Source organism: Monodon monoceros, unplaced genomic scaffold (assembly GCF_005190385.1).
Source record: "Monodon monoceros isolate NGI ecotype Baffin Bay Population unplaced genomic scaffold, NGI_Narwhal_1 Super_Scaffold_21, whole genome shotgun sequence".
In the NCBI taxonomy this organism is placed as follows: domain Eukaryota; kingdom Metazoa; phylum Chordata; class Mammalia; order Artiodactyla; family Monodontidae; genus Monodon; species Monodon monoceros.
Window position 1 is genome coordinate 41,290,392 of NW_021703778.1, and position 22,939 is coordinate 41,313,330.

At 49.7% G+C, this 22,939-nt stretch overlaps 1 protein-coding gene across 7 annotated transcripts in view; it reads right to left on the minus strand.

Moving 5' to 3' along the window:
- Positions 1 to 9,513: 9,513 nt before the first annotated feature.
- The window catches only part of AKAP13 (A-kinase anchoring protein 13), a 338,024-nt gene continuing 324,598 nt past the window's right edge, over positions 9,514 to 22,939 (minus strand). For all 7 annotated transcript variants that reach the window (XM_029238790.1, XM_029238789.1, XM_029238788.1 and 4 more), the window contains 8 exons: positions 20,693 to 20,887; positions 17,453 to 17,614; positions 16,954 to 17,024; positions 16,439 to 16,483; positions 13,588 to 13,638; positions 12,497 to 12,946; positions 10,724 to 11,051; positions 9,514 to 9,892 (listed from right to left, as the gene is read on the minus strand). In XM_029238790.1, the coding sequence (XP_029094623.1) occupies positions 9,843 to 9,892; positions 10,724 to 11,051; positions 12,497 to 12,946; positions 13,588 to 13,638; positions 16,439 to 16,483; positions 16,954 to 17,024; positions 17,453 to 17,614; positions 20,693 to 20,887 (1,352 nt within the window). In that variant the 3' untranslated portion in view covers positions 9,514 to 9,842. The remainder of the gene's footprint in view (positions 9,893 to 10,723; positions 11,052 to 12,496; positions 12,947 to 13,587; positions 13,639 to 16,438; positions 16,484 to 16,953; positions 17,025 to 17,452; positions 17,615 to 20,692; positions 20,888 to 22,939) is intronic.

The following is a 22,939-nucleotide window of genomic DNA, read 5'->3' on the forward strand; positions in this document are numbered from 1 at the left end:
TTTTTTTAGGGAATATGAGTTACAATTATATCGAACAACAAATCCCCCCTAAATGTTAAGACAGCATCCTTGCAGAGGGGTGGCTCCTATCAGGCTGGGAGAGGGCTAAATGGAGATGATGTGGGTGTGAAAGGGCAGGTGGAGCTGGGGGAGGGATCACAATGGTCTAGAATCCTTGGGGGGAAAGTCAGCTGGAGGTTGGCACCAGAATCTGGGACCTGCAGGCAGTGCTCGAGCCAACTGAGCGTGGCTCAGACCTCCAGAGTGGGCTGGGGGCCCTGTCTTCTCTGCCCACCATTTTCATTACTTCTGGAGGCCCCTGGAGTGTTCTCTCAAGCCCAGGCCCAGTTCCCCTTGGGCTGTGCTCCTCCCACGGGCAACACTGCTGCCTTGTTCTCCCTCATGTTTACTCTGCTGCTTGGCAGACTCTAGTGGGATTCAAGGTCCCAAGGAGACAGATGTAATCGTTCAGGCCCAGAGCCCCAGCTACTCAAAGCCCAGGCTTCCATCACACGCAGAGACGGCTCGATCTCAGGGGCTGTTTCGAGACCCTGGGGGAGGGAGCCTCACCTGCAGAACAGAGCTGATCTCTGAGATCAAGCCTGGGGATCATCCAGCCTCTCAACCTCAGCTGCACGTAGGAACCACCCGTAACTGTTCAAATGTACTAATGCTTGGGCCCCACCTTAAAGGTTCTGTGGGGGGATCCGCCACACGTGGGGCCTGGGCCGCCGAGGCGCAAAGCCCCCCCAGATGATTCTAACGTGTGCAAGGCTGAGAGCCGCTCTCTAGTCCAACCACCTACTTTGTGGATGAGACACCTTCAAGGGCACCCAGGCTTCAGTGACAACGTCGGCACACGCAACAATGGCAGGAGAAGTCTACAGAGCACGGATTCTGTGCGGTCCTGTCACCTCATCATCACAGCAGCCCTTGGGGTTGTAGGGTTCCTACCGTGCAGATGAAGAGACTGAAGCCTGTACCTTGCTCAGAACCATGCAGCTGCTCCCGGACTTTGTCAACAGGTCTGGAAACAGCCAGAATGTTCACGGAGCACCATCTGCAGAACGAGAGCGGGATTCCATGCAGGGAACTTCTGTTTGCAGAGTGGAAAGGACCTCACTGCTCTGAGGGGTGGGATACTGGAGCTCTCTCCTTCCTCCTTTCCACCCACCCCCCACCCCAACTCGCCGGGGTGGGAGTATTGGGTGCACCCAAGGTCTCGTGAACTGTGGTATGGGTAAAACTCCCCAGGGAGTTAGTGAAAGCTGTGAGTTTCCTAGCCTTCTCCCAGGAGATTCTGACTCATTAAATCTGGGGTTCGGCCCAGGGAGATGCATTTCTAACAAGCAGCCCAGAGAGTTCAAATGCAGGGATCTGAAGTGTCCTTTGAGGAACACTGGTCTAAGGGCAAATCTTGGGTCTGCATGTGGGCAGGCATGGGCCTGCCGCTGGCTCTGGCTGGGCCATGAGCCTTGGTGTGATCACCCACAAATGGGGGACTCGGACGCCCTTTGGGTGGTCAGGTTCAAAGGCATCATGGATATGAGACCTATGGGTTTCCAGCCAGTGAGAGCCCCTCGCTCTAGGGCCTTCCATGGGAAGGTCATTCCAAGAAGAAGACAAGACACTGGCAAACTTTCTTTGACCCAGAAAAATCTGAAAGCTTGGGGGAGCCCTGAAGTCACAGTAAATGCTCACACCTGCAGGCCCACATGTCTGCACAGTCCCAAGATCCAGTCCTTTATCTTGTCTCTTCCTGCCAAGCAAAAAGAAACGACATGTAATTTTTTTTTTTTTTTTTACAGTAACAGTATAGGGGTAGGTGCCATCATCCCCATTTTACAGAGGAGGAAGCTGTACTCAGAGAGGTTAAGCATGTTGGCCCAGGGCACACAGGAGTGGGGCACCAGGGTATGAACTTGAGTGGTTCTATTTCCAGACCTGGCTGCTTTGGCTCTCCCAGCCCGCCTTTCTCGGAGATGTTCTCATCTCCAGTGGCAGAGGGTGAGAGAGCCCCCGCTGGGCTTCCTGGTCCCAGATTGGGCAGAGTGGCCCGGCCCACTTTTGGCTGCAAGACCTGATGGGGGTGAAGCTCAGCTGCTTTGCAGGGACAGGGGCTGGCGGCCATCCCAGCCCTGGCAGCAGGACTCTGTACGGTTCAACCAGAGGCCACCCATGGGGAGAGCCTTCTTGGAGTTAGCTGGAGCTGAGGGCCACCTGCCACCTTGGCCCTGCTGGCAGAGCAGTGGCCCCTGCCTCTTCCAGGCCCTGGGACAATCCTGCCTGTCCACTCCCAGCACTGCGGTTTTGGAATGAGGGTGCGTGGGGCGTGGGCTTCGGGCTCAGCCGTGCTTTCTGGTCTGGAAGCTAGGGGGAGCGGACACTAGCCAAAGGCTGGTGGTTCCAGGTGTCACGTGTTCTGTGTAGGCCGGAGGGTTCCAGGTGCTAAGGGCAGACAGGAGGGAGGGGTTGGGCTTGCCCTGGCTGTCAGGGAAGGCTTCCTCTAGGAAGTGACAGTTCACCTAAGCCAAGTGAGGGAAGGAGGAAAGGTATCCCAAACCAGAAGCCCAGGGACAAGGAGCTCCGAGTCACGCCCCGGGCTGGGCACCACTGCCAGGCTATGGGGAAGGTCGTTTCTTCCTCCCGGCGCTCACCTCCAGGTACAGGGATGGAGGTCAGGTATGGGATTCCGGCACTGCTGCTGTGACAGGCTCCTGCTGCAGCTGTGGGTAACAGGCTCAGGAATCAAGAATCACGTGCTGGGGACCAACATTCAGCATCTCACCGAATTGTCACAGCAAATCTGCAAGCTAGATACCCTGGTTCCCGAATGAAAGAGGAAAACAGGGATAGACAGGTCCAATAACTTGTCCAAGGTCACTTGGCCATTAGATGGCTGGACTGGACGTTGAGCCCAGACTCTGATCCGAAGTCTGCGCCCGTTCTTTCACTCACCCCATGGCCCCCCAGCCTTTGTCCGCTGCCCCCTCAACGGAGCGGGAGCCCAGCCGGGGCTGCTGGAGGGAGCATTGCTGCAGGTGACCAGCGTCCTGCTCCTTTGTCCTTTGGATGCAGAGACCAGGCAAGGCTGGGAGCTGGGGCTGTCCAGGCAACGGCCCAGCTTCCACCCCAAAGCTGCTGGGGGTGGGGTGGGGAGTTCAGGGCCCTCAAGGGATGTGCTGACAAGGGAGGGGGAGAAAAGTTGGCCCAGTTCTCAGCTGGCGTAAGGAGCTCAGCCCCCTCACGCCCCCTGAGCCCCGCCAGCCAATCCCCTCAGAGGCCCTCCTGGGTCCCCCTCCCCTCCCACCTCCATCCCAAGGGTCCAGATACCCTTTCCCAGGAAGAAAGTCTCACCAAGGTGCCTGGAGGGAAGAGCAGCCCAAACTTCAGTGGGACTATTTACAGCTGTGTGAGTGATTACCATGAGAAAGAAAGGGGCCAGAGGGGCCTGAGGACGCCCTGGCTTTAACTTGGACACCAAAAGACTTGGGAGGGGGTGTATGGGGGAGGCCGGTGGGGTGCACCAAGCTCTGCCCAAGTCTGGGGTGTACCAAGTTCTGCCTCCTTTTCCACGTCGGACTCCTCTTGGGACCCTGATGGGGGTGGCATCATGTCCACCTGGATTGCTCCACCTCCTCTGGGCAACCTTCCGGCGGTGACCTGAGGCGCTGAAGGAATGGGGGTAAAGTTAAGGGAAAGGTAACCTCCCAAGAATCCCAGAGCAGGAGCTGTGGTGGGCGAGGCCCTTGCGGCCTGAACCCGGGGTGTGGTGCTGGAAGGAGGTTCCTGATCTTATTCCTGATGCTCGGCAGCACAGCTCACCACCGATCTACTTTTGTTCCCGCTTCCTAGGAAGTAACAAAACCTGTGCGCTGTATTTCCTCCCTGCCCTGCAAGCTCTTTTCTGGACTTTCCAGCATCCCAATCTCTTCCCGGCATTTGTGACTCAGGTTTCCGTCCTGCTGCATTGGTTAGCAGGACTCCCTTCCTGGGCACATGGCTGCCACAACCTGGTTTCCCTTCCGGTGGGAGGTCCTCAGACAGGAGTGGCCCCTTTTATCTGGGGCACCTTCTCCCTCAGGAGCAGGCAGACACCCCACGCCCCACTGGATGGATGACCGGTCCTCGTGGAGCCCTGTGGGCTTTGTGCCTCTGCTCTTCTTCTGGAACAAAGGATGGCACCTCCTCCCTCTTCTGGCCTGCCTGCCACATGGAGCCTGTCCCTGGCTCAGACCCAAGCACGATGGGAGCGGAGCTGCGGAGGAGGGAGGCCGTGGGAACCACTCTCCCAGCCCCGCTGGGGGCGTCGGGACGCTGCAGCTGCCGTGACAGCCAAGGGCAGACGGCGGAGAGAAGGGACCAGTGTTTGCTGGCTTCTGGGGAGGCATCTATTGCCACCAGGGCTGCAAGACTCCTTAGAAATCTGGGCACTTCCAAGTTCACTGAGCAAGGCAAAGCGCTTGGCAACCCAGCAGGACTTTCCTCTTTTTGGTTGTCGCTTGGGGAGGGACAAGGAGCTCTTGGGAGCGCAGAGCTGGGAACTGAGGCAGCTCTGCCCACGTTCTTCGCATTACACCACGCAGCCGGCTGGACCGAGGGGCCTCTCACACGGACAGCAGTCCTGGGCTCCGGGGAGGCAGCCAGCGATTCAGGAAGGGCGGCACAGGTGCCCGCAGGCAGCAGCGGCAACAGCTCCTACCGTGTGCATTCCAGCAATTTCTCAGAGGATCAGACCCAGTAAATCCCTGTGGAGCTAAATGCAAATGGTGTTCTTCTTTCTGAATTAGTTTTTGGCAGCTCCCTTGTTTGGGGGTGGGATGAGGTGAAAAAAGTTGGCAAAGAAAGGTAAACTGACATTCATCTTTTTTACGTAGTAGAATCTATAGCAAGGACGTTTCTTACCGCGCTGATTGGACTGGAAATGGTTCTGACTCTTGGTGCCTCCGGGTTAGGGTCCAGCTCCAGGGGACCCGAGTTCCCCGGGAGCTGCTCTGTGCTCCGGGGCTGTCCTCCTGAGTCCTGTTCCCGAAGGTACAGAAATAAGGTTCCACTGGGGAGAAGGGTCCCTTAGAGCTGGGTAGGGGGTGCCCCTTCACCAGGAACCCAGAGTATCCTGGAAGCCTTCACTTCAGGAAGCCCACACAGTCACCATCGGGACTTAAAGGACATTTATTAATTATTTTTTTTGAAAGGGTGGAGGGGGACTTTACAAGGGTCGGAAGCCGCTAACCAGAAAGGAAGATAAATAAAATACAAAGCCAGTACGTTGTGGCAGAATTCCAGAAAACACACTGAAAAAATCTTTACAGTTTAAAACTGCTTCACTTTATACATAATTACAAATTAATATACAGCATCTGGGTTTTAACCCCTTTTTATCTAATAGGATTCAGCACAGAAACGTTCATTTAGCATTTGAGGACAACAAACGAGAGCAGAGGTATAAGGTGCATGGTAATCACCCTCCTGCGTGTCCTCGTGTCCCCTGCGTGCCCGACGGGGCAACACGCCAGAAACCTCAGGCTAAACCGCGACCGTGGGCCAGCCGACCGGGCAGGCCCCTGTCAGTGCTCTGGAGCTGCTCATCCTGGCAGGTGGTCACAAAAGGCAGAGGCATTCAAGCAGGGTGAACACTGGGGTGAGCAGAGACTGGGCTCAGCCTGGGTGTCTGGAGCAGGCTGTCACCGTCTGCGGCAGGAGAGACTTTAGGCAGCTGGGTCTGCCTGTCTTTAAACCTTAGCAAGATGGAGAACTCACTCAAGGCCTGTCGAGCTTTTGACAAATGAAATCCGATTGGTACATGGAAAGAAGCCTTTGTTTTTTTCCCTCTTATGGCAGCACTAAAAGACTTTTCACTTTAAAACCTGGCCAGCAGGCAGTAGATCCCAAAGCTCCGGTTAACTAGGAATCTTATGCTACATGGAAAGAAAGAAAGAAAATGAAGAACCGAACCAAAACAATCTCTTTGCCCCTTTCCTTGTCTCCGAGGGTCAATCGGAGCAACAGCGCCAGGTGGGGCCGTGACCCCAGGAACACAGGTGTGTGTGCAACACTGTCCCGCTGCAGGAAGGCAAGACACACATCCCTCATCCACTGCCGCCGTGGAATTGGAAGCGTTCTTTCTGGGCTTCCACATTCCAAGTGTGTCCACACCCCCTGGCAGTGTCTGGGGTCCCCTGCAAGCCACCCTCTTCATGGCTGCTGAAACCCACTCACCAGGACCGTATCTCTCAATGTGCTCCCACCCCAGTCCCTGGGCTTAGCTGTCCTCTGGGCACAACTGGACCCCCCATCAACGCTGTATCAACAACTGCAGCTCCAAGGCCGATACCAAATCCTTGGGGAGAAAGAACCGGCTATGGAAAAAGAACTTTGTGACCAATGGATGAAATATAAAGCGCTTCTGTGAACGGTACCTTCGGGATGGAGTTCTGGCCCCTAAGGTTATGGTGCTACCTTTATTTTAGGCGGGGCCTAGTTATAAACCCTATACACTAACACCCACTCTCCAAATAAAGGTATGACAAAGCCCAAGGATCTTAAAAATGTGTGCTCACTACTGCTAATACTAGGGGCTTGGGAAGATAACAAATAAGGGAGAATATCAGCAAAGGAACAACTTTTAGTGGTATTACCCTGAGACATGAGAGGAAAACAGGTAAGATTTGTACCTTTCCAAAACAAAAAAGTCTTGATAAGGATTTCTTCCCCACAGACAGCTCTCATGGGGGTAGAGGATGGAATGTTGGCAAAGGCTGAATTATGGCAATCTACATGTTTTTAACCCTCTCCATTTTCAAAGAAAACAGTTAGCATAGTTGATTGTCTCGAAAGTGAAGCGGACTGTAGGGAGCGGTTAAAGTGCACATGCCACCCCACTGGGATGACGACCACTGAGATGATGGAAGTTTTGAGAGAAGATGCAGCCTCCTTCCAGGCAACTCACGAGATTCTGGAACTCTGGATGGTGTTTCCATCTGTCTCCCAAAACCTAAACACAAGGAAGGCCAGCCATCTGATTTCCGGAGCTTAGAGAAGCACGGCCCCTAGCGTGGGGACACTGTGGAGAACTGAGTCTGAGCTGTCCCGGGAGACAGCCCCTTCTCACATGAAGGACACCTCAGTAACCAGGACAGGCCTCAAGGTTAGAGGAGACCTCAAGGCCATCAGCAAAAGCAGGAGCAGCAACAATCCCAGGTGGTTCCCCAAGCGCAACAACAAAATCCCCGAGTTCCTTATCAAAGGCGGAGAGAGACAGGACGAAGGCATGGAAAAGCACGGGTCCGGGTAAGTGGTTCTCTCTCTCTCTCTGCACCGCACACTGTTCTGGGGGAGATGCCTTCTGACTCTGATTCTAAACTTGTCCAACCACAAGCTGACCAAAGTATTTTAAGTTAGTGGGGTGCAGGTGAAGGGGAAATCACCATTTTAAAACAACTACCACCGAATAATCAAGGCAACCGAAACTTCACAACTAGTTGGGAGCAAGCTGAAAGCCACCTGTGCAGCTATATACAGAAACTCAGCGTCCAGGGTGCTTCTTGTGAAGAGCCTGCGTTAGGGCAAATCCCATCAGCTCCGAGCACTGGTTTCAAGCCCAGAGGCAGGGAGGCCTGGCCTACACGGACAGAGGAAGGAGGATGCAGGTCCTCATTCATCAGCCCCACCCCTTTCCAGCAGAGCTGTGGTGAACCTGAGCCAGTGACAGGGACAGATGGCTGAGCTCCCTGTGGAAATGAGAAAGGCATGACAGGCTGGCCGTACTCAAGCTGTACGGACTGGCGGCAGGAAGCAACCTAACCTTTTGCTGTTTAGGGTCTCTGTGGCCAGGGGAGGGGGGGGGTAGTACATTAAGGTTCAATAGAAAATCAGCTGGTTCTGCTCAAGGTGTGTTTCTGAAGGGTAAGAAATCTCCATGACAAAACTAGGCAAATGTAGCCCATGAGTGGCAAGTTTCTTAACTCTCAAGCAAGGAAGAAGACATCCCTTGATCAAAGTATGAGGTGAGGGGGCAGGAGGGAAGGAAATGGACCCCTCCCCCAACCTTAATTTTCCTTTGGGCCTTAGAGGCACTTTGACAGACACGGGGGAGTAAGGAAGCAGCACCGGCTGCTTGACTGGACAGTTGAAACCGTTGGGCTGGTGTGTTCACCCTTAAAACACACACACACACATACACACATGCACACAACACACAAATAAATAAAACAAATCTAAGCTAAAAGTTTTAAACCAGACCTCTTTCAAATAAACTGAAAGATAAATATCTCCATCTGCAAGGCCAGCTTGCAATTCATCAACAAGCACCAAGTTACAGATTTTTTTGTTTCTAAAAAGTATGTTCAAAGACCCATGCTCCTGAGAGGCAAAAGGCAGGAATCAAAGACCACATTTAAAGCACAGAATTTTCCAGGGTTTCCCCTCCTGGGGGGTTAACAAGTGTGGCAGGTGCAGGGGCCTCAGGGAGAAACATCCTGCACCTCCCCGCTGGTGACAAGCCTCAAGGAATACAGATCAAAACACAGTGGGACAAGAAAAAGAGAGAAGGAAACGAACAAACAGGCAGCATCTGTGGATTCTTCAAGGGGTAGAGTACAATAACCAACAGGCCTTTCGTTTCTAAAACTTTTGAAAGAAATCAAATTTTGCCAGGTCTCCTGATAGGAGACCTTTCCAAGCCACACCTTCTGGCCAGCTCTTCTCTCAGTCTGTACTGGTGGGAACCGCTTCATATGGACCGAACACACCCACCTGAACCTGCTTTTCGTCCAGTTGTCTAGCACAGGGTGGGCAGCCCCTGGCAGCGGGAGAAGCAGGCGGTCTCTGCGCGGGTGGAGCGCGGATGGGGCCACCCTCTCCCACGGCGACTGCCACGCAGGAGCAGCTTCCCTGGGGGCACACCTCCAGGTCTCAGGAGTACTGCCAGGAGGCCGTGGCCACTGCTGAGTGGCTAGTGGCAAACAAAATGTGTCACGCCGTAGGGGTGATGGTGAGGAGGCCTCTCTACTTCGTCTGCGCCCAGAACATGTGGGCACACATCTTGGAAAGCCAATATATGATTTCTTTTAGACTTGATAAAATTAGATACATTTTCTCTTTTCAAAGTGACTGAAACACCAAAATCAAGGTGTTTCAGGATCATCTGCTTTTTAAAGACATCAAGCCTCTCTCACTGGTTCTCACAAATGCTGTCGTCCCTTCTGAAGTGAGATGAGAGATACACGCGAAAAGGGGTGAGGTGTGCATGGGGTGAGTTTACAGGGAGACAGCCTGGGAGGGCGAGTGGGTGAGGCTCTGAGTGCGCGCTCCCTGAGCGGTGGCGGGCAGTGCCCCTCGTGCGGGGCTTGAGCTGCGCCCAGCAGGCATCTGGTATAGACCGTGCACAGTTCCGGCGCACTCCACATGTATGTGCAGATGGGCTACTGTATGTGTGCAGATGAAGTCCAACCTATCTGCTGTTTGATTTTTGGTTCTGTTCCCCAAAATAAAAGGCAGTAAGAGTTTCAGACCGCATTTGGAAACACTCTTTTAGTCTCTAGGAATTCCTGACATGTCCAAAACCATCGCCTGGACTTCTGGGGCCACTACTCTGGGTGTAACATCCACCACCCAGCAGGGCTGGCCCCAACCCGAGAGGCGTTGGGTTGCCAATCCTGGGCCTCCTTCCCCACCCTGACCCCCAAGACCAGTTGTTCTTCTGGTCCAGGACCTGGGCAGTGCGGGAGGGCTGGGCGCCGCAGGACAGGGGCATCAGTGTAGGAGAGTGCACGCACAGGACAGCAGGGGTTGGGGCTGTAACCATGGCGTGACAGAAGCGGCTGCCTCGGAGAGGAACGGGCTCAGCAGAAGATCTCCTCCCCCTCTGCGGGTACTTCAGATGCAGGGACATCTGGAGAAAAGGAAACCAAGGCGGAAAAAGAATTTCAGAAAAACTGCTCTTTTCACTGGTAAATTCTGTTCTTTCTTCCCCAAACACAAGTCTTCTGGGATGCAAACAGATGCGGGGCTGGTGGACAATGACATCCGCCAGCCAGGCCTCCAGGTGATGTAGTGCATGAGGTCGTCAGTGATGTCCTCCGTGTCTACAGCTCCTTAAACTTTACAGAAACACTAGGATTGCTGTTTGTAAATAGGCCTGGAAATAGGGATTTCTCTTCAACCTCCCACACAGAAGGGAGAGGAATCCTAATGAGAAGGACTCAGACCTTGTGCAGTGTGATTTGATAGCACGCCCTGTGGCGGCAGGCAGGTCAGTTAATCCCGAGCTTCAAGCTTCCCAGTGTGTCTGGGGGTCAGCAACACCTCTCTCACAGTCACCTGCAGGTTTAAAGCTGCCCTCAGAAAATGCTCACCAAGCACCTGTTATTAGTATTACTGGACCAGGCCTAGAAAGGCAGGGAGGACTGCAGCTGCTTCACTGAGGTGAGTTTCAGCTCCTCAGCTGGACAGTAAGTGTGAGAAATGAGCCCGCACTCTCTACTTCGTGCACGTGCCACACAGAGTGGGTTCTTAAATGTTCTTTGAATCTGTGTTCTTAGTGTAAGTTCCAACAGTCCTTTGCGGGCAGAGCAAGTGGGTTCGGTGAGATGTGTATGGTTCAGCTTTTACACACCTGAATGGCAGCCACCTCTTTTTAACCACTCCCATGCTGCTAAAGCCACCCACTCTTCAGGATCCAGGGACTACACGGCCAGAGGGAGACCTGGTGTGTGTAACTCACCACCGGACTGCGAACGGCTTCCTTTGTTCTTCTTCTTTTTCTCCTTCTTTTCCTTTGGCTTAGCTAACCCAAACAGGCGGGTGGACGTGGACACTGGGGTCTGGCTCTGACCCTCTGGTACTCTGTTTGTCTGGCTGGTGGAGCCCAGTATGTGAAAAGGCCCCTTTTCTTTGTGTGTCCGAGAGATGCTGTTCCTTTTTGGGGACACTGAGAGCTCTGAATCCAATGACCCTGATTTGGCTATGGAAGGTGCCGGTGGCAAGAGGGTCTCCTCAGGATTCGGAAGGAAGGATGGGATCCTCAGCAGCTTGGTGTGTTGATGTGAAACCTGCACATGGTCAAGAGAAGGGGTCTGACTTGGAGGCCGGCAGCATCCCCAGTGCCTACTCAGTGAACACTACCTGAGGTCACCGGCTGTGTCAGTGGGTCAGCCCCGTGTGCACCCACTGCCTTGGACTCCAGAGAAATGGTAAAAAGATTCTGATCTTCTCAGTTCCATCTCCTCCCTCCCTCAGGTAGTATCTATGGAAGTGCTAAAAACATCATCTGATGCCATTACTATTTTTATTATCAGCAACATGAAGAATTAACAGTAGCTTGGAAGAGGCAGCTTAGAACTCCCACTCCCTGAAGAAGCAGGAAGAGCTGCTTATCCAACGACTGATTTACACAGGGGTGTAGATAATTATTTCAGGGCTAAGAGATTATAAAGGTCTGTTCAGGTTAGAGGGCAGGTGGAGACGAGCTTATACCAAGATCCTAGCCAAAGGTTAAACCAAAGATAAAGAGAGATAATCAGTCTAATCTGTGCTCCCGCTGGGCCTTGCAGCCTTCCCTGTGGAAGCCATCCTTGTGTCACGAAAAGCACATAGAGCCACTGGCTACTCCCCCCACAGACGTGAAAAACTCTGCAGGAAGCTAAACTGCTCCCTCTGGAAGATGTCAGTTTCCTTTTCCTTCATGATCCAAGGTCAATCGATCAAACAAATGGCAACCTGAGTATCAGCAGACAGGAGGATCTGTGTGCACCCAAGCTTCCCACCTGCCACAGGTGCCCCGTTCCAGAATAACTGTAGAACACCACCGAAATAAACTCGGGGGTCAGCGTGCTGCCCACATATGTGATGCCTTCCCATATACGTAGCCGCTGCAGGAAAAGAAAGGTTTCATCCACAGTAGGGAGACAAATCAGGAATTAAGCAGAGCCCAGATGTCTGAGCATCCCTGAGCAGGAATACCCTCTCTCCATAAGAGGGGCTGCCTTCCATCATTTGCCGGGATGGGCTCCTCCCTGTAGCTGACGCCCACTGACCCCACCATGTGGGTTCTTTCAGGGACTCAGGCGTTACTGCTCTCTGTGAGCCCCAGGCACTGTGCTCCGGGGGGACCTGTGTCCTTGGTGTGCTGTCCCCATCCAGCTACAAGTTCCTTTAGCTGGGGACCATTCTGAGATCTTCTGTGGCACAGGGCAGAGGGGTTGCTCCCCAAATCCTGGACGGCTGACTGCCATCCTCAGAGATGCTGAGGCTACTCCAGCCTAAGCGACTGAGGGCTGAGGGAAGTGCCAGGCATCCATTAACTCCCCTAGCCAAACCCCAACCCATCATGCTGAGAGATGCAAAAAGGAGAAAAAGACTCACTTCCTCACCTGCCCCCTGGTGGTGCATAAACAGATCTGTAGAAGCAGCCTTTATATTATCTGCCTACTTTCCTCCCCTGCTCAGAGGGTTCTTGGTTATGCGGGTCGTGACCCGGCCCCCCAGCGCCCCGTACCTGGCCGATGTCACAGTCCGTGGGCCTCTGGCTGAGCCTGTCGGCCTCCCGCTTCAGCTGCTCCTGCTCGCGCTCGAGCTGCCTCTGGGCGGCGCGCAGGCGCTCCAGGTCGCTCTGGTACGCGACCTTCCTCTGCTGCAGCTCGTCGTGCTCCCGCTCCAGGTCCTGGCGGCCGCGCCGGAGCTCGTCCTCGCGCTGCGCCAGCCGCGCCTCGCGCTCCTGCAGCGCCCTCTCGCGGGACTCCCACTCGCGCTCGCGCCGCCGCTTCTCCTCCAGGTGCTGCGCCTGCTGCCGCTGCAGGTTGGCCAGGTCCTGGCGCTGCTTCTCCAGGCTGCGCTGCTTCTCCTGCTCGATGAGGGAGCTGGGCCGCGACGCCGTCCGCGTGAGCGCCCGCTCGGTCAACAGCAGCTTCTGGTCCTCGATGTAGCTGTCCTGCTGCAGCACCACCCCCTGCGGGGGAGACGCACGAGGGGGGACGATGCGCCTCCGCCTGGAGGACGAGGACGCCACCCCAGACTACGGCCCTCCCCTGGTTTCTAAGCTTCTCTGGGAAAATGCTCCAGCATAACCCTGGGCGGCAACCAAGTCACAATGTCAGTGGTGTGGGGGACTCGGATTTGGCAGTCAGCGGCTTTGTATGGGGTGGGGAGTGTGTGTTTGGGAAGTGGGAGGAGGTATGAACTGGACTGGTTAGAAACTGAGGATATTCCCAGAAAGCTGTGTGGGGAGGGTCACCCTACCCAAATACCACACAGAGACATGGAATATGGAAACTTACAATCCTACCAAAGGCCTTCCAGACTGAAACCATGTCCTCTGTGCATGTCAGCACCCCATGTGCTCTGGGGCATGGCTGTCAAGGGTACCTGCAGTCCACCATGTGCTCGTCAAGTCCAGTCTTAGCGGGTCGATGATAATCTAACCACTGCATTTGGAACCTTTCTCATCATGAGAGCCAGTCTTCTCTAGTCTGAGGGCCCCATTTACCCATAAGAAACCTACAGACCTCAAAGATCCAGGCCAACGAGATACCCTGGTCACTGATTCTCTCGAAACAAGGAAGTGAAGGGATAAGGGAGAAGGGCACATACCTGCAAAGTGCTGAGGAGCTCGTGGAGATGGACGACGCTCTGGATGACCGGCTGCAAAAGGAATCAAAGGACCATCACCTCAGACTCGGAGGCTCAGACCCCAGCACACTGCGTGTCATCCGACAAGAACCCACCCTACCACACAGCAAGGGACTTGCATTTGAACCAAGTACTTTCAGACTGAAAGCACCACAGAGAATAAGCCGGTACAAGTAGCCAAGAAAAACAAGATCAAACGAAGTAACTGTGTATGTAGGAGGGAAGTCAGCACACAGTGAAAGGTATTACAAAGCTCCAATTATTTAAAATGACTGGCACAAAAATGGCAAACACACCAATGTAACAAAACAGAAAGCCCAGAAGCAAACCGCAGCATTAGTATATGATACAAAGAGCATTTCTAGTCAATGGAGAAGGAAAGAATATTCAGTGAATTGTTCTGAAAAAACTGGCTAAATCGTTGGAAAAAATTAAGTTGGGATCCACAGAAAAAACATTCAAATGGATTGAAATGTTAAGTGTAGAAAAGAACTGTAAAAGAGCTGTAAGAAAATGTGAGAATGTTTTCTGATCTTGAAATAGGGAAGGCTTTTCAGAGACAGAAACAATGGAAGAAACCACACACACACACACACACACACACAATTTCAACTTTCACTATGTAAAAATGTATAATAAAAAGGCAAAGGAAACAGTGAACAGAACAAGGCAAAAGAAACCTTTAATTTAAACAAGGCTCTCGTAGATCGACAAAATAACGAATATTCTAGTAGAAAAACAGGCACAGAACATACACCAGCAATTCACAAAAGAAGAAATACAAATGGCCAATTATATAACATATTAAAAATGATTCAATCTTATTTGAAATCAGAAGAATGCAAAAATAAAGAAATAACCACTTGAACTTATCAACAAAATGTCAATTAAAAAATTATTCCCAGTGTTGATGAAAGTATGATGAGAATGGATACTCTTGTACTGACAGGGATGAACGCTGTATAATCTTTAAAGAGAGCGGATGACATGCTGAAGAAATAATCAGAGCCCTGCAAAAAAAAGTATGAGGATGCTCTTGGCTGCATCATTTAAAAAGCAAAAAAGTAGAGAAAGAACCACTGGAAAGATTAAATGAATTATGGCACATAACATAATAATATGCAGCTGTTAATTAGCATGTTTCTTTTTGGGATTTTTTGTTTGTTTTTTTTTTGCGGTGCGCGGGCCTCTCACTGTTGTGGCCACTCCTGTTAAGGAGCACAGGATCCGGATGCGCAGGCTCCGTGGCATGTGGGATCTTCCCGGACCGAAACAGGAACCCGTGTCCCCTGCGTCGGCAGGCGGACTCTCAACCACTGCGCCACCAGGGAAGCCCGATTAGCATGTTTTGCACAAATATGCCCTGGGGAAATGCTTTTGGTGTCTTAAGAGAAAAAAAGCAGGATACGAAGCTCCAGGGAGTAGTGAAACAAATTGTATAAAATTATGTTTATGCAACTCACACTCACACATAAAATACATGTCCTGTATAAGAAAAGGCTGGAAATATGAACACCAAACATTTAATAGTAGCTATTTCTCAGTGGTACTATGTTTACTTACTTTTTTCCTTTTTTACATTATTGGATGTTTTCCAAATCTCCTACCACAAACATGTATTCCTTTTATAATATTTAAAACACAAAAACTTTATTATCAGGCTTAGCTCTTCTGAGAATACGATTTACCCCTCATTTAAGTTTATTCTTAATTAACAGAGAGAGGGAGAAGTCACAGCAGACCAGCTGACTCTGACTGAGCATCCGTAGTGTATAATCCATGCTGGAATGCCTGAAAACCACTGGTCTTGTACTGTCTCTTATCTGACTCTTCTCACTAAATAGGAGGGGAAAGTTGCCAGGTGAAAAAATCAACTAAGGGCTACTTTTTAAGCAGCACTAGAGCACAGCAGCCTGTGTGGGAGCAGGCTTACTTCATTCAAGGATGGACACGCTGAAGGGGGTTACGTCAGCGTGTAGACTAACATGCCAACAAACAGAAGACAAAAAACACCCTTCTGTGTTTTACGGAAAAAAGGAAAGATTTCCTTAATCTGAAATTTCAAAACCAAGCTCCTCAGGGATTTAAGGTATTCCATTAAAAGCAGGAAGAAACACAGAGAACACCCTGAGAGCTACACCCTAGCACCCCACTGTCCTGTGTCCAATTCCAGCCTGCTGACACAGTCACACGCTTGGAGTCAACTAGGTTTGGAGACAGTAGTAACCTTGAGGAGGATTTCTTAAGAGGAACCCAAGGAGATGGAGAAACAGTGAAAGGCGTGGGTTATCCTGCAGGGTCAGCAGAGCTCAGCGGAAGGCAGGTGAAAGACTTCCGTGGGGACCCGATCTCTAGCTAGGAGACGACAAGGCTATTTCTAGAGTGACACACACAGAGCGAAAAGCAGTGCTCGGAGAAGAAAACTCAAGCTGAGTTGCAGGATAAGAAATTATTATGCAAAATTTTACCCACAAGTTAATTTGCCACGTTCCAGACTGTGGCTTTGCTGCCAAGCTTGTATTACAGCAAAGGTGGCTACAAATTCTACGCAGTGTGCGCAGATGGAAAGAAATCACCGTGGGAGATTCATGGCCCACGTTTAGAGAAAGCAAGGGGCTTCTCAAGGACGAGAAGCAGAGGCAGTACTCTGGCAAAAGGGCAAGACGAGGCCCTGGGGCCAGGGAAAGGAAACACAGCTGCACAGATCAGCCAGGAGCCAAGCTTGTTCATCATGGCAAAACAGAAATGAGTATTCCTAACCTAGCAATTATAACAAAATCATATTCTTTTAAATAGCTCATAATATTCTTACCTCACTGTTTCTTTTAAGCATAAATGCCAGGTTAGCATTTCCACCCTATAAAACAAACAAAAAAAGTGCATTTAAAAACAACGAAGACTCTGAGGCAAGAATGATATTCAGCGTGTGTCTGAGTTATGCTGTGACTTCCCGTTTTCGTTCTTTTCTACAGTAGCTTCTCACTGCAGGGCAGTAAAGATTTGAGGCTGAACAGTTACTGAAGCCTTGCAAAGAGTTCAGGTGGGTGTGTGCATTTAAACAAGCCTCTTAATGAAACTGGTCCAGCCACGGCCGCGGCAGAGCTGTGCACATAGACGTGGTGTCTGGAGACAGGCCCAACGGCCAAGAACGTGGGGCTCTGAATTGTACTGTTTGCTTAAAAACGTGCTTTCCTCTTCAGATAAAACAGGAAATAAAAACGGCAAATTGGGCATCCAAAGCAAAATCAAAGAAGGCTAGTTTCAAAGACTATGAATTTAGAGGAAGTGCCAGGGAGGACTTAGGGAGTGTACTTTAGAAAGAAATACCTTTTTCAGACCACTATCCGATTCTGTTCTCCTAAGATCTTGGCCATCATCTCCCTCTTCCTTCTCACCTCCTAAACAAACAAACAAGGTGGGTATTTTTTTGCCGTTGTAAAACAGATTAGCCAATGAAATACTATATACATAGCTTAGGGACAGAGTATTTCTGAATCCTATTAATGCCAATGGCAGCTAAGGGACTGATTATTAATAATTTTACGGATGCAGAGGAACTAGAAGCAGAAAGGAAAAACAAGTGTTATTACCCCCCTTTGGCTACAGCTTAGCTGAGATCTCAGGAAAAACTCTTTTATTACTGAAAATGAACATGACATTCATAGAGGTTCCTGAGTGTTTTAGCAGCTAGATACTTATTAGGATCTCACTAAAACATTTACTGACTGATTGGGACAGAGGAGACGGAGCTCCCAGAGTACAGATCATCTTTAGTTGTGATAGTTAAGGATTGCCCATAAGAACACATGAGTTCAAAACCACTGACCTTTTGAAGCATTCATCTGATGGCTGTCAAATCCTCCAAAGGTCTCTGCTCTCCGGGGCAAGGAAACGGGGCCTACCATGCCTTCTTGTTCAACAGGGCTGCTGACAGCCTGCCCAAGTGTGCCTCCCAGGCTTCCACTCACCAAGCCCTGAAGGATCTCCACTGGAAGAAAGGAAACATGCAAAACTGACATCTCCTCTTTTAATGGGAAAAAGAAAATCTCATGGTAATACACTATATGTAAAGGGAAGAGGAACAGAAAATTCCAAAGTGACTACGTGACTTCCTTTGCTGAGAGAAAGCTCTCAGCTCAGGATACATGCATTAGATGGATTCTACTGGAAATGCAGAGATTAACTCTTCAGCCTTATTCACATGAGACCTAGGAGATTTAAAAGGGTACAGGGAAGGCAGAGTAATTTACTGGAAGGAGCATGGCTCCGGGAGTCAGATCCAAAGCAGCCAAAAGGAATTCCCTAGGAAGTAAGGTGAGGCAATTTGAGAACTGCAGTTCAAACTGGCAGGCTTTTTGCCCCTCCCATAGGGAGGTCAAGGGGCTAGAGCAGTCTCAGCATCTGAATTCTCAAATCCAACCAGCTAGGGTTCCCTTCTAGAGCAGCAGTGTCCCACAGAAAGGAGAACGTGCTGACAATGGAATAAAAATTGAGCAGGAGAGAAGCGACAGAGATAAAGGAAAAAGAAGGTCCAGATGGAATAAGGGAGGAAACAGAGGCAGGGAATCTCCTAAGACAAGCCATTGTTATTTTCTAAAAACACTACATGAAAACAATAGAAGAGTCCGATGAAGCGAAAGATGCTATCTTAGCCTAAAAATGTAGGAAATGTATTTCACACAAAAATGAGCAACAGAAAAACATCAAAGTCAAATCCCACACAAAGTTCGGGAAAGGCAGAGAGAGAGAAAGAACAAGGGGCATAACTTCCCTACATATAATAAAAGCACATCAGAAGGACATGTCCATAAAATAAGTGAGCTAATAAAATAAAGAAAATGACACAAGACATGAAAGAACCTAAGTCAGAATCAGAAAACACAGAAAGGAGGTGGCAAAACTCAAGTGGAAATGAAAGGAAAAAAGGTATCCCTTTAAGAAATGGAAACTGAACTAGAATATGAGAACAAATAAACCCAAAAGAAAATGACTTAAGATAATAGATGGTGAAAGGATATTTAAACATTAAAAAGATGAAGCTATAAAAAGTACTATGGGAAAGCAAGAAGTATTGAAGACAGGCAAAGATGATCCAACATGTGGATAGTGGGAGTTCGTGAAGAAGAAAATCAAAGCAAGGGTGTAGGAAAAATACTAAAAACTGTAAGAATACATCTCTGAAGTCTGAAAAATCTGAAACTATATGTCAAAATAGAACACTGTGAACCCGAGAACATCATTCCTGGATAACCAGCACCAAGGCATATTCTAGTAAAACTACTCGGATTTAGGGGGAAAAAATCCTTTGGGCGTCTAGGCAAAGAGCACGTGACTTACATGGGGAAAATCAAATTACGGTCAGACTCTGCCAGCGATGCTTTACGTCAGAAAAAAATAAATAAATATTTGAGAATTAAGACACTCAGAGGAAGAGAACGTGAACCAAGGATTTTATACCCAGCAGAACAGATTTTCAAGTATAAAGGGCACAAATTATTACCGATATGCAAGGACTCGGTATATTATCCTCATGAACCTCTCCTGAGACATCTACTAAAGAATAAGCTTTAGACATCCAAAATGACTGGAGAGACACTGATAAAAACTGGTGGTGGTTCTCGCAGAATGAAGACTACAGCTCGGGTCTAAGAAGGGGAGAGTGCCATATACAGTGGTTGTAAGCTGACAGTATAGACAGAGTACAACTGGTAAATAAAAAAGGGGGGAGGGAATGGGGATAGCATAAAAGAGTCATATTTAACGATAGTAGTGTTAGTATTGTTATTCTGATGTGTATGTTAGGGTAAATACAGGATGTTTTATTTCTACGATGTATCCTTGAGAATGAGGATTCACAAGGTGGAAGAAAATTCACACATTAAATATGTGTGAATTCATTAGGCCATCCCCTCATGCACACACACAAGGATATTTCCCCCAAAGCGGCCCACTGAAAAGGCCCAACCTAGTAACAATGAAAATCCCAGCAGCAATAACCACCCCAACCGCCTAAACAGTGATCTTGACATACCATTTCCCACTAAAAGAAACCAGAGCTTCTCAGAAAGATGGCTAATTCCAGGTATGGGCAGAAAACAAGATGAGCCTGGAACATCTTAACATACCAAACAGCAAAGCAGCTCTCAAAGACTGCTGGGGTCACGCCAAAAGGACTCAGAGGCCCCACAAAGAGGTGCTCCTTGGCAAAGAGAGGACCTTTTTAACTTTTAATAAGGATAAGAACTGCAACGACTTGAAGCGCATCAGACATATTTAATTCATGAGTCTATAATAATATATTAAAAGTACCGGTCACTTTCAGAGAATGACCGTAATCGATTCACTACTTTGAAAACTGGTAAATAATGGGGGAGAAAAAAAATCAAGCATTTATCCTTTTATCTTGTTTTCCCTATATGTTACAAAATAAAGAAGACAACTAGACATTTTGTGCCCCCAGAGGAAAGCGCACAACACCCCGGTAACACAGCTTTTGCCAAAGGGATTATGTCTGAGCAACTGAGCCCCCGAGTCCAGCAGAGAATCTAAAGGAAACGGAGGGCAGAAGAACAGAACCCCTGTGTGAATAAAACCCAAAAAGAGAAACCCACAGGTCAAAGCTCAAGGATAAATTGTGTGGAAAAGAAAGGGATGGTGGGGTGGGTGGAGGACTGTAAATAAAGAATCCTAAAAGGCATATCAAAAACCATGAATGCAACTGAGCCACAGGGTCTATGAACAGGCACTTGGCCATAAAACCATAAAGAAACCTAAGCGATTACTGTAAAAGTCACAATATACTTTCAGGAGGGAGGGAGAGAGCTCTGATGGGGACAGGACATGTGGAAGGGCTTTAAGGGGTCTGGCCACATTTTATTTCTCGACCTGGGTAGTAGTTACAAGGATGCCCACCTGATAATAATTTACTAAAGCGAAATACGTATTGGGTTGTTTTCTGTATTTGTGATTTATTTTACAATAAAAAAGTACAAACTGGTAGATAATATTAGTGTGTAAACCACTGTGGGAGGAGACAAAGAGGGGGGCAATGCTGAATGTAAATTACCCTCATTTATGGCACTTTTCATTAAAGGCCCTCCTTTGAGAGCCTCTTCTGTGTTGGATCGGAAGAGGATTCTAGAGCTTTGAGTTGGGGAGCCATCCTCTGGCAAGGGAGTGCTGCACTCAGTCATGGCCCGGAAAATCATCTCCTTCTCTTCCAGTAAGAGTAGGATCTGCTGGTCCTTTTGCTGAAGTTGTTCTGCAGGTGCACAGAGAAGAGATCTGGTGACTTGACTGTTCACTATGATGAGATGACTAAGACATGACCACCACCTTGTGGTAACGCATGGAACCACAAGGAACACAGCTTCCCCCACTTTCTTTTTCATCATGAAGGCAGTATCAAGCTTTTGATCTGTAATGTCTACCTAGAAAACTATCCTGGGTCTTTCTATGCAAATGCCAGAATTTCTGACATAACGAACTTGCACTCTGTTCCATTCTCCTGCCTCCTGTTTATTTCTCAACCCACACACTCTTCTCTGGCTTCTGCCCATCACTCTGCATCTGCTCTTTCCAAGGTTACCCTTCACTACTGAATCCAGTGAAGCCTTTCATTTCATCTTTTCCAGCATGGATGACTTCCCCCATTTAAAACTGTTTCCCGGACTTCCCTGGTGGCGCAGTGGTTAAGAATCCGCCTGCCAATGCAGGGAACGCGGGTTCGAGCCCTGGTCCGGGAAGATCCCACATGCCGTGGAGCAGCTAAGCCCGTGTGCCACAACTGCTGAGCCTGCGCTCTACAGCCTGCGAGCCACAACTACTGAAGCCTGCGTGCGCCTAGAGCCTGTATTCCGCAACAAAAGAAGCCACCGCAAGGAGAAGCCCTCAGTAGCCGCAACTAGAGAAAGCCTGCGTACAGCAACGAGGACCCAAGGCAGCCCAAAATGAATGAATGAATGAATGAATAAAATAAAATAAAATAAAACTGTTTCCCTCCCCATCTGCTTTTGAGGATGCTGCTGGTTCTCTTCCTACCACTCTTACTCCAGCACTTTACAGACCAGACCTGCCACCTGCCATGAATGAGTATCTGGGCTTCCCCCACCCCCCAGCCCTGGGCTCCATCCTAGACTCCTTTCTATACTTTACATGCTTTCCTCTCGGGGACCTCAGTCACTCCCATGGCTTCAATTACCTCTTATGTGCTGATAACTCACAAAAGGCACCCCAAATCCTACCCACTTTTTGAGCACCAGACCGCTGAGTCCCACTGTCAGGCGGCTCTCTCCACCTAGACGCCTTGTTCTCCGCAGGTCAGAAACCTCTGTTCTCCCTTCTTGCCACCCCGCCTCCTCCCTGTAGCCTGTGGCCTCTTCCTCAGGCAACAACACTGTCATCCTCCAGTTGCCCAGCTGGAAACCTGGGAGCGGTTTTGTCTCCTCACTCTGTCCCACCACCCACGGTGGTTCCTTATTTCTTACTCACGTCCATCCCCCCTCCAGGCCATTTCTCACCAAACTTATCCCAAGAGTCCCCCAACTGGCCTTTCCACTCCCAGTGGGCTCCCCCAGCCCCCCAAGCAATTCTCCCAACTGGTGTCAATACCAATTAAAAAAATTTAAGTTTAAATTTTGCTAAAGAAATTGTATCATTCCCTTTGTTGCCTTTCAAGGTGTGGTGGCTTCCTGGCTTACTCTCCCATCACTCAGCCCTTACTCTCCAGACGTACCAAACCTTCATTCCTTGGCAGACATGTCAAGTCCCTTTTCACTTTTCACCTAAATATTCTTCATCTGGTGAGGTAATTTCTTTCAGATGTAGCTCCTGTGCCATCTTCTCTGTGAGACTCACCACAGGCAGGATTCGTGGGTCCTACACACTTTACATGTGCCTGTGGTCTAGGTGGCCTGTCATTTATGTAGATCTCCCTTGCCAGAGTGTGGGTTTCCTGATGGCAGGGACAGTGTTTTAGGGCTCGTTGCATCCCTAGCACCCAGCGTTATGCCTGGCCAGGTGCTTCATACATGTGAAAAGAAGGCAGTTCTTATCTCTGCCATCCTAATCACGGGCAGAGATTAAAAAATGTGATACTGGCTCCGGTCTAAATCCGTCCATCTCTTTTTTTGTTTTTCTCCCCATTGAAACAGAATGAAGCAATAAGTAAACTCCCTGGGTGCCTATATTTCCTTGACTCTGGGCCTTACTTCTACCCAAAGCACAACACGTATTTACTTCAGAACACTCAGCAAGCACCGGCAAAGGGGCACGAGCACTGCGCCCTGCAGCTGAGCAGACAGGGAGCACAGCC